A 16,319-nucleotide genomic window follows, 5' to 3' on the forward strand; every position below is an offset into this window, starting at 1 on the left:
AAAGTTCTGGTCCTGGTTTCAGTGTTCGATACTGTGTAATAGAATTTTGCTGCTGAATGAGGCATCAGAAGGTTGCATCCAATTAAATTGAACTTTTACTTCTGTTCCCATTTGTTAATGTTATTGCTTTAATTTTGTGGTAATTGCATGAGGTTTCATCCAACTTCTAGCCAAGAAAATGAGACTAGTGTCTCAGCATTGTGTCCTTGAGGGGCTTCGCCCCGTCCTGCAGGAGCGCACTTGCATTGTGAGGCACACAGAGGTCGTGTCTTCATTGTCAAGACCTTCACCTCCTGGGATTCTTGCAAGATTGGGCTATTTTATTATCCATTTTTCTGGGTAATCTTATGTAGAAAAGGATAAGCTTCGTAAACTGAGTGGCCAAACAGAGTAGGTGAATATTTATGAATATTTATGATATTTGAGATAGGTACATTGCCATTCACCTTGAAGGAAACTGGCATCTCTATCAACTTAATTCTGAGGACACTAATTTTATATTTGATTTCAAAATTAGAGTTTAGTCCAGTTTTTTCTCTCTTTAGCATTCACCTTTTTTCCGTCTGAAACACCTAATGTAGGCCATGGCCCAAAAGGAAGACATGGAAGAGAGAATCACTGCTCTGGAGAAGCGCTACCTCGCGGCGCAGCGGGAGGCCACCTCTGTGCACGACCTCAACGACAAACTCGGAAACGAAATCGCGCACAAAGACTCCGTGCATCGCCAGGTAGGGGATCTTACAGAGCTCTGTCTGGCTTTCACTGAATAATTACTAAGGCAGTTAAAGGCCTTTTTCCTGTGACTTCCATGTTGGAAACCAAGGCCCAATGTAAAGTTTTTGTAATCTTAGACTACTGTGTTCAAAAGGGTGAATGACTTCAACTGGCCAGTTTTAATTACTTAGGATTTGATTTAACCATTTTATGGAACTGCACTCCTTGCTTCTTTCTCCTGTTTTGTTTTGTTTTAAGTGAATGTTAATCTGTTGCTTGTTAGCGTTTTTACCAAAGGAGCAGAGTGGCAGAGAGCTGCAAGGCAGTGGCTGCTTGTTAACAGCTGGGTCAGTGTAATACATGGCGCGTTTAGAAATGCAGCCTGCAGGGAGAGTCTGCCCCTCCTGCGGTTTGCTGAGCCACGCTTGCTCCTGTTTCTCTGTAGCCCCAGAGAATCGAGTTAACCAGGAAACCCCAATTCAGCTTCTTGAAAATAAAGTGAGTTCATCTGGTGTATCATAAATTGTATCATTAAACCCAAAATAAAAATAAAACATAAAATACTAGGAAGCCATTAACAATTTTATTGTGGAATACTGTTTGAGAGCTTGGGAGTTGTTCACAGGGATGACTTTAAAGGGCAGACCACAAAATACTGTGGACAGTGTGATGCGTTTTCCAAAGGTTTTCAAGCGTAATATATTGTCTGTATGTCTACGGAGATACGTGCACACAGGAAGAGGAGAAAGCTGCTTAGGAGCAAATGTCCGCCTCTCAGGAACCTGAACTTACAGATGATTTTTAAAATTTTCTTTTTTTAAGAAGTTCTTGTCTAAATTTCCTACATTGAAGTTTTTTTTTAGAGTAGGAGGACTTTTTAAAAGAACAATGATACATTTACAAAAATAGCTTGACTAGCTTTTCCTTAGGCCGACTCTTCGAAGGTCTCTGTTTCAAAGGAGAAGGCCATCTTTTGGCTTACCTGCCCCTGGCAGTTGGCTGGAAGTAGTGTTACCTTCAAATCATGGGTCTGGTTATTTTTTAAAAAGGGTTAATAATGACTCTTCTTCCTTAACTTGTCAATAAGAATGAGCAAGCTTCTACAGAAAATGGGTTTTCTTTCATGTATAGGAACTTTGTTTTTTGTTTTGTTTTTTTTTTAAGAAAAAAGACTTCTTCAAAGATATTTAGGTAAAGCAACTACTTTGGCAGAGGGGCTTTGCACATTGAAATCAAGCCCAAACAGTGGAAGACGAGGTTCACTCTGAAGTGCCTGCCAGCACAGTGCTGCTTCTGTCAGAGCTGGTTTAGGAGATGTCTGCGTTTAGAGTTTTCCTCAGTTTGTCAGTATGGAGATGGCCAGAAGATTTGGTCCATTTTGATGCTCTGCTCTCGTTTCGTAGACTGAGGATAAGAACCGCCGGTTACAAGAGCGCCTGGAGTTGGCGGAGCAGAAGCTGCAGCAGACCTTGCGGAAAGCAGAGACGCTCCCCGAGGTGGAAGCGGAGCTGGCCCAGAGGGTGGCCGCGCTCTCCAAGGTGCCGCCTTGGGTTCCCTTCTGGGGCCAATGTCGGGATTTTGATCTTGAGATGATTTCCCTGTGTGCCTTGTTTACCTTTTGTTCTTATGTCGGTGCACCTCCGCCCGCGAAAGAGCTCAGATTGGTTCTTAGTCTTGCGTTGTCTGAGATTGGACCGCTTTTTAAATGTCCAGTGTGAGCCTCCTCTTTTGTTATCCCTGAACTAATTTCTCTCCAGTTTTGTCAGGTGTGTGCTGTTCATCCCCAGGCTGCTTGATCTAAGAGTCACTGCTGCTTAGAGTTAGTCAGCAACTCAAAGTGTAGGATGGAAGCTTTGTGTAGAAGGATAGACTTGGTCCCAGAAATAGGAAAACACCATTCTCATTTGTTTTACTTTTTCTTTTTTTTTTGCTAAGCAAGAGTCACCCTGAGCTAACGTCTGTTGCCAGTCTTCCCCTTTTTTGTATGTGAGCTGCTGTCACAGCATGGCCACTGGCAGATGAGTGGTATAGGTTTGCTCCTTGGAATTGAACTCGGGCTGCCAAAGCGGAGCACACCGAACTTAACCACCAGGCCAGCAGGGCTAGCCCTGCCATTTTCTTTTAAAGACAATGAAAATAAATTTGTAATAAACAAATTTTTAAGCAATTTATTCATTCATCTGTTCAACAAATGTTGACTAGGCGTATGCAAGACACGTGCCCTGCCCTCTCTATCCACAGGTGACTAGGCACCTTCAGAATGATGTTGTAGGTACTAGAAGCAGGTGGCCCGTACGGGAGGAGGAAGCACGTGATGACAGAGAGCCCAGCCTCCCTGGGCCTAGGGAAGGCTTAGCCTCCAGTGCCCGTGGGAGTCAGCCAGGCAGAGAAGCGGCCCCGGGCCAGGGGGCCTCCTGGCAGAGGCCTGTGTGGGCGCCTCCGTCAGTGGTTTCATGTCGCCTGGTTCGAGCTTAGTGAGCTGCTGGGGAGGGCACCCGTGGGAAAAGGGCAGGACAGGCACAGGCTGCTGCTGGTGAAAACTCGCCTTGGGTGGGTCAGATGCTGTCGAGTGCCCACAGGCCTCCCTCAGAGCAAGTTCATTGCTAACAGCTGTCGCAGAACCGCTTCTCTTCCTTCGTGATCTGCGTTTAAAGTGTCGGTTTCTTCTCTCCCCTGTCATCTCTCCTGTCCCTGGTTGGCCTTATAGTCTGACCCTTTGTCTTCTGGAATGTCTGCTGCTAAGGAAGCTAAACTGTTCGAACTTACTTCCCAGCTCAGGAAGGTAGAACGTGTGCATTGCTCTCACTCGCGCTTGCTGCTTCCTGCTTTCCCTGCTGACTAACCAAACGCGATGTGAGGGTGGGGAGCATACGATCCACTGAAATTGGGCACAGGGTCGGGGAAACACATTTCTCTCACCACATTTGTCACCAACACCAGTCCTGCCTCAGCGTCACCAACGTGAGAGGATTAACCGCTTCCCAGATGAGCACGTGAAGCCACGTAGGCTGTGTCGGGAGATGTAAGGAGACGCTTTCCATCTCACGTGGTTGACAGTGGTGCACGCAGAGCATGTTCCGCTGGCTGCCGCCGCAGTGGCGTACAACATGCTGCCAGTGAAGCGGAGACACTGGTTGAACTTACACTGTGTTTGCTGACAGGCCGAGGAGAGACACGGCAACATTGAGGAGAGGCTGCGCCAGATGGAGGCACAGTTGGAGGAAAAGAATCAAGAGCTGCAGCGGGTACGTGTCCAGGCACAAGGCCGAGCGCCGAGCCCGGTGCGGGGGGATGTGCTCAGGCAGAGGAAAGCAACACCTCGTGATTCCACTTGTCCCGACGCGGACACCGGTCCCTTCTCCATCCTGTCATGTGTGTTTCGTTTGTGGCCTCATGTACGAGTCATCTGCTGACAGGTGCATCCACCCCGGGGACAGTCATGCCAGCACTGCAGCAGGGGAAGAGCTTGGTGCCCGTAGGCCCTGCAGGGAGGTGGGTCCCCAGCCCGAGGAGGCCACTTGCTTCTCTGACCAGCTCGTCAGGGGACCTGCTCCAGGCGCCCCTGAAACCTGAGGTGCTGGCCTGGGGTCCCCGTGAAACTTAGAGTGAGGCGTGTTGTCCTAGATGACAGGTCCACTTGCTTAGGATATGGCACCGAAAGCCCAAATTCAGGTCACGGGCCTGACTGTCTCCCAAAGTACCAAAGTATGACTGCAGACACACAGGTGTGTGCAGAGGTGGGTATTGGCGAGGAAGAGGAGACCGTGACTGAGCTGTGAGCTGTGAAGAGAGTGTGCAGTGGAGGCTCGTGTCAGTTGAATCCTGAGAGAGTTTTCCCTGAGGAGTTGGTCAGGTGTCAGTGTGGAGCATCCAGGCAATGGAGCGAGTGGCCGTCCTGCGTCCGGCTGGCACCCAACCTTACGACACCAATTCAAGGCCGTCAGATTTTATTTTCACCAGAAGCCCGTATTCTTGGGCGTGGACCGCAGACTTTCAAACATTCTGACTCCCTTCAGAAGATTGTGTCTTAGTCCTCTGCCTGCCCCCCATACGCACACGCGTAGCTCTTAGGCAGAGATTTTTATCCGTTTGGGGATGCACTTCCTTACTTTCAGAACTGTTGATAGAATTTGGAAGGACCAGTGTTGAGATAGGGGTGCCATTAATAAGTAAGGCAATTCCAAGTAAACGTTTAAGTTGCTTTGCTTTAAAAATATTTGAACACCGGTGCCTTATTGTGTGGTCTGCTGGGTCTCTCCAGATGGTGGTAGCTGCTGTGTGTTGGGCATGATTCTGAGAGCCTTCTGTTTGATTTGACCGTGACCCATGAGAAAAGGGAGATGCTGGCACCCGTGGTGGTCAGCTGAGGACGCTGAAGCACGGAGGGCTTGACTGTGTTGGCGATTGCCTGTGGGCTGCTCCTCCAGGCAGCGTGGCTTGAGCGCAGGTCTCAGCCCCCGAGCCATGCTGCCCTCTGCCCGGGAGCTGCCCACCGGCCCGGGGGACCCACCCTGACAGGTGCCGCCTGTTAGCCCTTCCTGTCCCCTCCACGTGCCCTTTGTATTTGTTCAGAATAAGGGGTGAAAACAAGCTTTTTAAGCCATGAAATTGATGATAGTTTTATAAAACACAGACTTAGCAACTTTATTTTTATGTTTTAAAATTACTCGTGATTATTTGTAATTTTTCAACATAAACATTCATTACAAAAAATTCAAGTGATGTAGGAGTATAAAGAACAGGTGAAAGTCTCTGTCTCCACTGTTTTTTCCCCAGATGAATTTCTTTACCTTTTGCTTTGTGAGTTGAGTTCATTTTTTCTCCTGAATCCAGACGCAAGCTTCTGTTTACATGGGCAGATTCCTCCACTGGTGTGTGGATAAGCTGATCCCCTTGAAACTCTGCTGTGTCTGGGTGTAAATCTGCTCCTGGAGCCCACCCGACAGTCAGTGATGGGTGACGTTGCTGAGGCCCCGTGAGGGCCTCGTTTAAGGAGCAGTGGACGTTCTCATTAACGCTCTCGCAGACTTGGCCCTGCCTTTCTCTGCGCCTGTGAGGCAGTCCTGGTCATCGTGTAGACGTCCACTGATGGCGGAGGGCCGGAACAGCCCAGGGATGGCGGCACGGGTGACTCCACGGTGGGGGAAACGATCCTGCCTTTGCTCGCAGTGGCCAGGTTTTTGTTTCTCCTGTTCCAGGCAAGGCAGAGAGAGAAGATGAACGAGGAGCATAACAAACGCCTGTCCGACACCGTCGACAAGCTTCTGTCAGAGTCTGATGAGAGGCTCCAGCTTCAGCTCAAAGAGAGGATGGCTGCCCTGGAAGACAAGGTGGGATGTCACACACCTCGCCGAAGGTTTCCCATCCTTTACAAAGAGATCGCCCATGTTCTGCTCCCCGGGAATGCTGCATAATGGTGGTTAACAGCCATTACAGGAAGTAGAAATGACTCCGTAAGGAGGAAAAAGTGCCAACTGTTAACCGCTCGCTGAATTAACTTCTCGTTTGTTATGTTCTTGCCCAATTGGTGTGTATGGAAGCTTGTTTACCATTCTTATTCTCTAGAGCAGGAGTTGACAAACTGTTTCTATCAAGGGCCAGATAGTAAAAATTTTAGGCTTTTACTAATTATGAGTAATTGAGCAAAATAATTTCATGCCTACTAATAATGAGCATGAAAGCAGCCGTTGATGACATGTGAGTGAGTGACTGTGTTCCAGTAGAACTTTGTTGACAGGGACAGGCCCTCGCTTGCCAGCCCCTGCACTGGAATCTTTTGCTGGGCCCAGCCCTCACCCCTTCGTTGCTCCTGCGTCGGAAGTTAATTTCTGTCTCATTTATAAACATAACGGTGTAGGAGAATGGTGTAAAATAAAGGCTTGGATCAACTGAAAGTGTTCCAGCTCCTCCCTCTCTCCCTCCATTCGGTTTGGAAAACGTCTGAGCAGGACTCATGCTCCTCTCATCATGGGGACACTTCAGCCATCCCCAGGGTGAAGGAGAGCCCTAGAATTTGTCAGAGAAGCTCTCATGGGCGACAGTTGCATTGGGCCTTGGCACGACCTGTCCCGACTACACGGGTGTCCCTAAAGATAACGGCCAGAGCCTGCCCTGAGGTGGGCACCGTGGTCACGCTCATTCGAGAGAGACCAGTGGTCATTACTAATGACGTGAGGGTCCTGTTACACAGAGCCCGTCAGGAAAGGCGTTATCAGAGACCACACAGGGCGCTTCCCCCTTTCCTCCTTGATCAGTGGGCCAACCTTAAGGGAAGAATACTTTTACCTTAGATTTAAACTGTACATTTGAAACTTATGTCAGGTTTCCCAAGTGACCGATGAATTGTAAAATCTAAAAGCTACTATAGACCAGTTTAACGGATGCAGATAGGCCTACACCATGGGCTTGACATGCTTACTTAGAAAAATCCATCACGGAGGTAGTAGGTTCTGTATTTACAAATTATCATTAGAAGTTGCGATGGTCTCACTGTTGCATTTCACTCTAATACTGCTCATGAGTACGTTCACGTGGCCCCTTTTCCGTGGTACTTTATTGTCTTAGACAGAAATGTAGCCATACTATTATGTGAAACGTTTTCAAGAATCAACACTAAAGGACTCTTCATCTTTTGCAGAATTCTCTATTACGAGAAGTTGAAAATGCAAAAAAGCAGTTAGAAGAAACGCAACATGATAAGGTACTTAAATCTCTAAATCATTGAGAAATCCGTGAATTGAGCGAGTTCACTGTTGCTATAACTACTACAGACGTTGGGTGAAGTGGAGTCAAACTTTCCTGCTGTAAGATTTATGGCACTCCTAGAGTTGTGCGTGAATGCGTTTGTGTTGGCGGTGGATGTTAAGTCTGGCAGCGGGTAGGGATCAGAGTTCTGAGTCCTTTCTGGGTTCATTTGGAAGCTAAAACCTTAGCACAAACCTGTCCTCTAGAACTGTGCTGTGCAACAGAAATGTAAAGGGAGCCACATGTATAATCTAAAATTTTCTAGTAGCCACATTTAAAAGTGTAATATGAAACAGGTGAAATTAGTTTTACTTAACCTGATAGAGTCAAATGTTATTTTATCATGTCATTAATATAAAAGCTAATGAGGTGCTTTACATTCACTTTTTCATAGTGGGTCTTTGAAACCCGCTGTGTGCTTTATAGTTACAGGACATCTCAGTTTGGACCAGCCCCATTCAGGTGCTCAATGGCCACGTGTGGCGAGTGGCTGCTGTATGGGACAGCATAGATCTAGAAGGTTATAGGTGACTTAAAAAGTTTTTTGTCAGTTTTCCTTACTGTTTTGACGTGTACAAAAATGAGATTGGATGTACAAATGAACAAATGATTCATGAATGAATGAATGTGTGCTCGATGTGAGACAAAGACAATACAGAAAGGAAAAAGACAACACAGGGAAGTATGTGCAGTAGAAGGTGAGTATTGTTCGCCTCTCCCCGTCCCCACATCTCTCTACAGAATTAATAATTGTTAATGACTCGGTGTTTCGCCTCTAAAAACTTCTCTTTGACTAAGACATGACTTTTTATTCATCAGGGTTTATAAAGCTAATTTGGTGGTCTGAGTGTTTATGTTTACTATAGGACTCTCGGAGAAAACGTTCTCAGAACTAAAATACTTGATATTTATAACTGCTAATTTAACCTATTATGGTTATGTTCAACATTTGATGCAAATAATTTTAAATCCTGAAGGAGACAGCTGCAGTATGTGTCATTTGCTGTTTTGTAGGATCAGCTCGTACTGGACATCGAAGCCTTGAGGGCTGAGCTGGACCAAGCGAGGCTGAGAGGCGCGTCCCTTCACCACGGGTACGACACTCACGCGTTCACAGACACTCTCCAGCACCTGCTGTGTGTGTACGGGGCGCTCGCAGACGTGCTCTGGCATCTGCCGTGTGTGTACAGGGCGCTCACATGCTCACAGACGTCCTCTGGCACCTGCCGTGTGTGTACAGGCCACTCATGCGCTCACAGACACTCTCCAGCACCTGCCGTGTGTGTACAGGGTGCTCGCACACTCACAGACGCACTCCAGCACCTGCTGTGTGTGTACAGGGCGCTCACACCCTCACAGACACTCTCCAGCACCTGCTGTGTGTGTCCGGGGTGCTCACAGACATGTTCCAGCACCTGCCGTGTGTGTACAGGGCGCTCACATGCTCACAGACATGCTCCGGCACCTGCCATGTATGTACAGGGCGCTCACATGCTCACAGACGCACTCCGGCACGTGCCACCTGTGTACAGGGCGCTCACACGCTCACAGACGCACTCCAGCACCTGCCATGTCTGTACAGGGCACTCATATGCTCACAGACCCACTCCGGCACCTGCCATGTGTGTACAGGGCACTCATACGCTCACAGATGCACTCCAGCACTTGCCGTGTGTGTACAGGGCACTCACATGCTCACAGACGCACTCCAGCACTTGCCGTGTGTGTACAGGGCGCTCACACGCTCACAGACATGCTCCGGCACCTGCCATGTATGTACAGGGCGCTCACATGCTCACAGACGCACTCCAGCACCTGCCGTGTGTGTACAGGGCACTCACATGCTCACAGGCGCACTCTGGCACGTGCCATGTGTGTACAGGGTGCTCACGTGCTCACAGACGCACTCCAGCACCTGCCGTGTGTGTACAGGGCGCTCACATGCTCACAGACGCACTCCGGCACGTGCCACGTGTGTACAGGGTGCTCACGTGCTCACAGACACGCTCCAGCACCTGCTGTGTGTGTACGGGGAGCTCACGCACTCACAGACACGCTCCAGCCCCTGCCGTGTGTGTACAGGAACACATGCAGGCCACAGGGGCAGCCAACTGAACACACTGCCTGGCCTGAGCTCAGGGAGCCTGGAGCTTCAGAGCAGGCCGGAGGGCAGAGGACAACATCATCCTGAAGGTTAGGTTCTGGTACCTTGGAGGTTCCCGTCACGTCCTTGACTCAACTCAGAACTGCAGGAGGAGGTGGGGCCGGGGACGATTGATTAGTGTCGGGCATATGAGTCTGAGGCACCCGGCAGAGTGTGGGCATGATGGTGTCGGGATCGGAGGACAGAGCCCAGGGTGCCAGAGGAAGCCCCATCCACCTGGGAGTGACGGTCGCATCCTTGAGGTGAAAGAGAAGGCTGCGGAGAGCCTGCGCTGCTGGAGCGGGAGGATGCCCTGACGTTCGCGTGTCTGGTGCGGCACTTGGAGTCTGTATGTTTTTAAGAGGCTGAGAGTTAACGGCGTGGTGCTCGCAGATCTTTCGAGGCGTGACTGGGCCGGCTGCTGCGGGAGTGAGCCCCCTGGCTCGGCGTGAATCTACCAAGTTGCCCGGCATCCTGAGTTTTTCTTCCTCATCGTGGTAGAGGCGGTAATTCTCATTTAGGTGATTTACTTCTTTGTAGAAAATGGTCATCAAGTGAGAGTTACGCTTTAGCAATAGTTATCGAAGGGCTTACCTGGTGGCAGTGACTGAAACACAGGAGACGGGCCCCTGCCTCCAACACGACTCAGGAGGAAGCTCCCAACCTCTGCAGGTGTTACGGCATTTGCCAAGTTAGGACATCCTGAAGGTTTAGGGTATCTTGCGGCTGTCCCTGCCTAACCCACTCCTAGAAACTAGAGGAGAAATCAGCGAGGACAGAGAGGCAGAGCCAGAAGCTTCCCCTGACGCCGAACCCGCTGGAAGGTGGAGTTTCGAGGAGGAGAGTGTGCGCTTCAGAGAGCGAGGTGCAGAGGAGGACCAGTGCAGGGAACAGGCACTTGCTTTCTGCTTCAGGTCCTCGCTGGTGGAAGGCTCGTGTTGTTAGAGCGCTGCAGGCGGACCCGCTGCTCGGGATTGCAGGCGTGTGTGCGAGGAGGCTCTCACAGGCACGTGGGTGAAGAGGAAGTGGACACGCGTGTGTGACTCTTGTGGAAGTCGAGTCCTGAAGGGAAGGGAGCCGGTGTAGGAGCTTGAGGGGGTGGCAGAGCTGGGGGCAGTTTTTCCGATGGAGACGTCTTGACATGTTTGCCGGTCCCAGGTGTGATGTTAGAGGTGAAAGACAAGGAGAGAAAGGAGCTATTTGCCCTGGTAGTGCAGAGGTGGCAGGAGGGGATGGCCAAGGTCACCTGGGGCGGAGTGGTCTGAAGACAGTGGGCAGGAGAGGCTGCATGCGGAGGGAAGGGCTTTGTTTCAGGGAGGCAAGGCTAGAGGCTGCATGTCAAGTGGCCTAGAAGAGAGGTGGTTGGGAGCTGTAGAAACGGGGGGAAGACCAATCACAGTAGGCGTGGAAGGGCCTTGGGTGGACTGAGGAGAAGGGGTCTGGCAGGCAGGGCAGGCTCAGCTCATTTGGTGTGACTCCACGGTGAGATCGGTCATCTTGTTTTTGTGATCTTCTCCATGAGAAAAGGTAGTCTAGATTGAGGAGTGGAAAAGCACGGTGATGGGTGGCCTTCCATAAACAGATTGGCCATATAGAAGAGAGGCTTCAGCAAGTGATCAGCTGCAGGGTGGTGGCGTGTCGGGAGGCAGGTAAGCCTGGGAAGGGGTGTCAGAATCGGGAAGCATTTGTGCTTCCCGAACCATCCAGAGGTACACGCAGGATTTCAGGTGCATCGCTTTCATCTGCCGTTGAACCGTCTCACGGCCCCAGAGCAGTTGGGCTGGAAGTCACCCTGAGGGAGAGACAGTGTCGTGAGGAGTAAGGGGTAGAGGAAGTAGGGCTGGGTGTGCTCCAAGGGGAATTCCAGACTTGGAGATCTTCGAACAGGCAGGAAATCTCGTGTAACGCTACAAGAAGGGATTTCTTTAAAAAGATGTCGAGAGGTGTGTACCAAAAGTAGATGAGTTGGCATGTCAGCCTGGCCCTGTCCACGATCGGGTGGGGAGGCTCGAGGGGTCCCCTGTCTAACTGGCTTTAATCAGATGAATGGACTCTGTCTTCTCAGATCGTAAGGCCTCCTGAAAATGAAGGCAGCCAGCCTTCTTTCCAGAGAACAGGGAGGCCCTCGGTGGCGGGCCAGGACTGAGGTGTGGCTGGGGTGCCCACGGTCAGGGCTGAGCACTGGGCTGGGCTGTGCCCTCCTCGCCTCTGCTCACCAGTTCCTCTCCAGGGCCTCTCCTAGTGACTCTCTTGAGCGTCTCCCTCGCGGGTGCTCAGGGCCCCAGTCACTGGTTCAGGGGACTGTTTTAGCCGGGCGTGTTGATTGTCTGTCAGTCTGATTGCACGCAGTCTCTGCTTTTGGTTCGGAATCCTCAAAGCGTCCTGCCCAGCCCGGTTCATACCAGCCCGAGCTGTGGTCAGAAGGGCTTCTGCAGCCGCTCCCTCCGAGGGGCCTGTGGGAGCGCTTCAGACAGTGCCACGCAGAGAGAGGAGTGTCGGTGTCCACCAGCCTCACACTGCGGCGCCTGGCACAAATGGGAGAGTGACCGTGGAAGGCCGCAGGTGGGGGTGGGGTGCTTCCTGGTGGGTCGAGGAGAAGGCCGAGCAGAGGCAGGGCTGAGCACCCCTCTGCGGGCCCTGACATGGGTGACGGATGCCTCTTCCACGGCCCAGACAGCTGGACCCCATCCTCTCATTTCCAGGTCTGCAGTGGCAGCATTGGCTTTCCTAGGTATGGAGTGTCCCCGCTGGCGGGGCTGAAAGGCTCAACGCTGGCGGGAGCGACGACAGAGGTGCCCTCCTTGGAGTCCTTTTTCTGTGAAATTACGTGTTTTCCAAATTGACAGCTTCTGGCTTGACTAACAAACTTAGTTCACTTTTCTTATCTAATAATGACCTTTTGTTTTCCATCTTTCAGCCGACCCCACTTGGGCAGTGTCTCGGATTTCAGGTTCCCTGTGGCAGACGGTCCCGCAGACGCCTCCAGCAGCAGCGCGGTGTTGCGGCGCCCCCAGAAAGGCCGCGTGGCAGCCCTGCGGGATGAGCCATCCAAGGCAAGGCCCTCCGTCCTCGCTGCCCGTGAGCTGCCGGCCCTCGGGCGCGTCTCCTGCTCGTCCCGTGACTTTGAGACTTTGGGGATTCCAATGGTCATAGGTCGCCTTCTCTCATCCCCTCCCCCCATTTTCCTTTTTCTGGCTAAGAGTTTCGTTTTAGGCATGCTTTTCTCTGAAGAACAAGTTTTGATAGAATATGACCTACTCTTAAGTGCAACGTAATGTAATTAGTACGGTTTGGAAGCAGCGATAAGCGTGAATGAATGCGTGTATCCGTCATCTTTTAGTGAGAAGAATTCACATTGGGAAGTTTAAATACCTTCCTACTTCTGTCTGTTTAACAGCACATCTTTATCTACTTCTGCGTATTTTTATTTACAGCACCCGTATTCAGTGCACACCTGGTTTGGGCCAGGCGTCATTATAGACTAGGGCTCCAGCAGTGAATACAGGCAGAGAAGATGCCCACACCGCCAGGGCGCACGTTCTAGTGAGGAGCCAGCGTGCGTGAGAAGTACAGTACGGGCTGTGTGTCAGTTTCCTCTCACTGCGGTCACAGGCTGCTGCGAGCTCAGTGGCCTAAAGCAAGGAGCAGTTAGAGTTCACAGGTTCCGTGGGCTCGGGGCTGTGAGCAGGACGGTTCAGGCTCAGTTCTCCTGAGGTTGCAGCCGTCCGGATTCTCACCTGGGGCTGAAGAGTGCACTTCCAGGCTCACTCGCCTGGCTCTGCCTGGGCCCTCTCTGGGGGCTGCTTGAGTGTCCTGGAAAGATGACCGCCAGCTTTGCTCCGGGCTCATTCTGAGAGAGAGCCAGGAGAAAGCCCCAGCCTCTGAGGCCCTGGTCTGGAGGCAGCACACCTTCACTTGTCCTGCACTCGGTGCGTTAGAGTGAGTTAGCGAGTCCTGCCCTCACTGTGGGCCAAGGGAGGAGTGTTAGAGAAGTGTGGACGTATATTTAAACCACCACAGGGTTTCCGATGGTCATAAGCAGGGAAAGGAAACCCGGGGTACCCTGAGCTGTAGGAGGGGAATGATAGTTTTAAGTAGGGTAGCCAGCGAGGTCTCACAGGGACGGTGACATTTGAGCCAAGGAAGGGAAGGAACCATTTGGAGATATTAGAAGGTCATGCCAACACGATGTGCTGATGGGTTGAATATAGAGTATGAGACAAAGAGGCGAGTGAGGCCCCCGAGGGCCCGGGCTTGAGCAGCTGGAGGCTGGAGGCTGTCTCCTGCGATGAGGAAGACTGCGGGGCAGGGGCGACGAGTGGAGCCTGGCCCTGATCAGGTCGACAGCCCTATCTGCTGTCCAGGTGGACGTGTCAGGTAGGCAGTTGGATATTCTGGCCTGGAACCCAAGAGAGAAGTCTCGACTAGAGATAAAGATGTGGGGGTCATGACCATACAGATGGTGTTTAAAGGTGTAAGATGAGATCAAGTCCAAAGTGGGTGCCTGTTGATAGAGATGAGCTTCCAGGATAGAGCCGTGGGCCACTCCAAAATTGAGAGGTTGGGGAGACTGAGAAGGGACCGGCAGGAGACTAAAGAGTGACAAGGAGGTAGGCAGAAACCCGGGACCACGGGGCCTGCAGCCGAGTGAGCGAGATGCTCAGGGAAGAGGGGAGAGCAGCAGGCCTGGGCCTGCCGATGGGCCAGACGAGAGGGCAGTGGAGGTCAGTGGCAGACTTCTTAAGGTGGGCGCTTTGATCCTGGAGCAGCTCTGCGGGAGGGGAGGTGAGCAGGAGGCGAGGAGGTGGAGGCGGAGTCGAGGCGGCTCTGGAGACCTTTTACTCATCGGGACGGAAGTGCAGTGGTGGCTGGAAGGAGACGTGGCATCCAGGTTCCCTGGGTTCTGGTGTGTTATCTGAAGGAGGGAGAAGGGAGCAAACCTTCTCAGGCTGATGGGAGTGGGCCAGTAGAGAATCGATTACCCCGAGAGAGGAAGGGAACACAGCAGGCGAGCCTGGAGTCAGCCAGAGGGGGTGCGCCTCGTGCCCAGAGGTGGGGCTGGCCTGGGTGGGGGCCCAGGTACCTGGCCGCGACCTCAGATCTTGGGAGGGGAGGTGGAGTGCATGGGTAAAGGCCCGGGGGACGGGGAGATAAGCCAGCAGGGCATCTCAAGTCTTGTGGTTGCTCTGATGTCGTGTCAGTGAAGTGGGAGGCAGGGCCCTGGGCTCAGTGAGGACGGGAGAGGAAGAGATGGAGGCTTCGAGAGAGGGGCTGAGACAGCGGCACAGGATGGGTCACGTGGCCCCGGCGCGCATGCCTTCTCTGTGCGCATTCTGATTGCAAACGGTACCCCTCCATCACGCGAGAGAGGAGTGGCTCGGCACAGAGGAGGCTTTTCTCCGAGAGCCTCAGTTCTCTAGAGAACGTGGTCTGCCAGCTCGCTCTTCCCTGGGTGTTGAGAAGAGTGCGTCCAACGGCTGCCCTGCTGTCTCCTTCTGCCCCTGCCTGCTGCTGTCTGTGCTCGTTCACACCGGGCTCAGAAGAGGGAGGATTGGGGAACTCCAGTGAGGTGTGTTACTCGATAACACTAGTACAGTGGTGTGGCAACTGCAGTGAACACAGCTGCCGTGGATCTAGTGAACTTTTTACTTCCCATTAGCGTGGCTGATCGTGCCATGTTTTGTGTGTGTGTGGTTTTGGTTTTTGTTTTTGCTGAGGAAGATTAGCCCTGAGCTAACGTCTATGCCGGTCTTCCTCTGTTTTATATGTGGTTTGCTGCTACAGCGTGGCCAACTAGCAGTGTAGGTCCAAACCCGTGGATTCAGGCCACCGAGGCAGAGTGCACCGAACTTAACCACTATGCCACAGGGCCGGCCCCCCCGTGGTGTATTTTTCTAATTTTCAGTTTTTGTTTGCACTCGGTCTTGTCACCATTGTGAATAACGTCATGGAAATGCCTTGTGTCCACAGTGAGATGTGACTGTTACCAGGCAGTCTAAGTAATCGACTGTCCTGCCCCTGAAATACTGCCTGCTTGATACGTGTCAGCAACTTACAAGCATGGCCTATTTTTCCAAAATCTTTTGGGCTTCTATTTAAAAAATATTTAAGTTTCTGCTAGGTTTACTGTAAGTTGCTGTAACTTGGTTGTTATTTTCCATCTTTGCTGAGATTTGATTTTCTTGTTTCTAGGTACAGACTCTTAATGAACAGGATTGGGAACGTGCCCAACAAGCGAGTGTCCTGGCCAACGTGGCGCAGGCCTTCGAGAGTGATGTGGACGCGTCCGACGGCGAAGACGACAGGGACACCATCTTCAGCCCAGCTGGCCTCTTGTCCCCCAGTGGGCAGGCCGATGCCCAGACGCTGGCCATGATGCTTCAGGAGCAGCTGGACGCCATCAACAAGGAGATCAGGTACGTGGGCTTGTGCATAGCACCACAGACACCGTGCATGTCTCTAAAGAATTGTATGCTACCTAGGACAGTCTGGAAGAAATACTGTGGACGTATTCTACGCGTCCCATGATAGTAAACTTGGTTCAATCCTGTTTGAATAGTTTTAAGTTCTGAGGTTGCCCTTGATTGGAAAGTTCAGTTGACCGGGCGTTCTCGCCACAGTTGTGGTGTGGGTACACTTGTGTACACAAGATCTTGCAGAAGGGTGAAAGGGGTTCGGTCCGTTCCCCCACGAGCCGATGACACAGCTGGAGAGCGTT

At 51.6% G+C, this 16,319-nt stretch overlaps 1 protein-coding gene across 1 annotated transcript in view; it reads left to right on the forward strand.

Moving 5' to 3' along the window:
- The window catches only part of LOC106846401 (liprin-alpha-1), a 179,051-nt gene that overhangs the window by 121,993 nt on the left and 40,739 nt on the right, over window positions 1-16,319 (forward strand). The window contains 8 exon segments of the mRNA XM_070503739.1: window positions 582-728; window positions 2,118-2,252; window positions 3,876-3,959; window positions 5,913-6,044; window positions 7,352-7,414; window positions 8,473-8,552; window positions 12,519-12,654; window positions 15,794-16,017. Coding sequence (XP_070359840.1) covers window positions 582-728; window positions 2,118-2,252; window positions 3,876-3,959; window positions 5,913-6,044; window positions 7,352-7,414; window positions 8,473-8,552; window positions 12,519-12,654; window positions 15,794-16,017 — 1,001 coding nt within the window.

Source organism: Equus asinus, unplaced genomic scaffold (assembly GCF_041296235.1).
Source record: "Equus asinus isolate D_3611 breed Donkey unplaced genomic scaffold, EquAss-T2T_v2 contig_800, whole genome shotgun sequence".
In the NCBI taxonomy this organism is placed as follows: domain Eukaryota; kingdom Metazoa; phylum Chordata; class Mammalia; order Perissodactyla; family Equidae; genus Equus; species Equus asinus.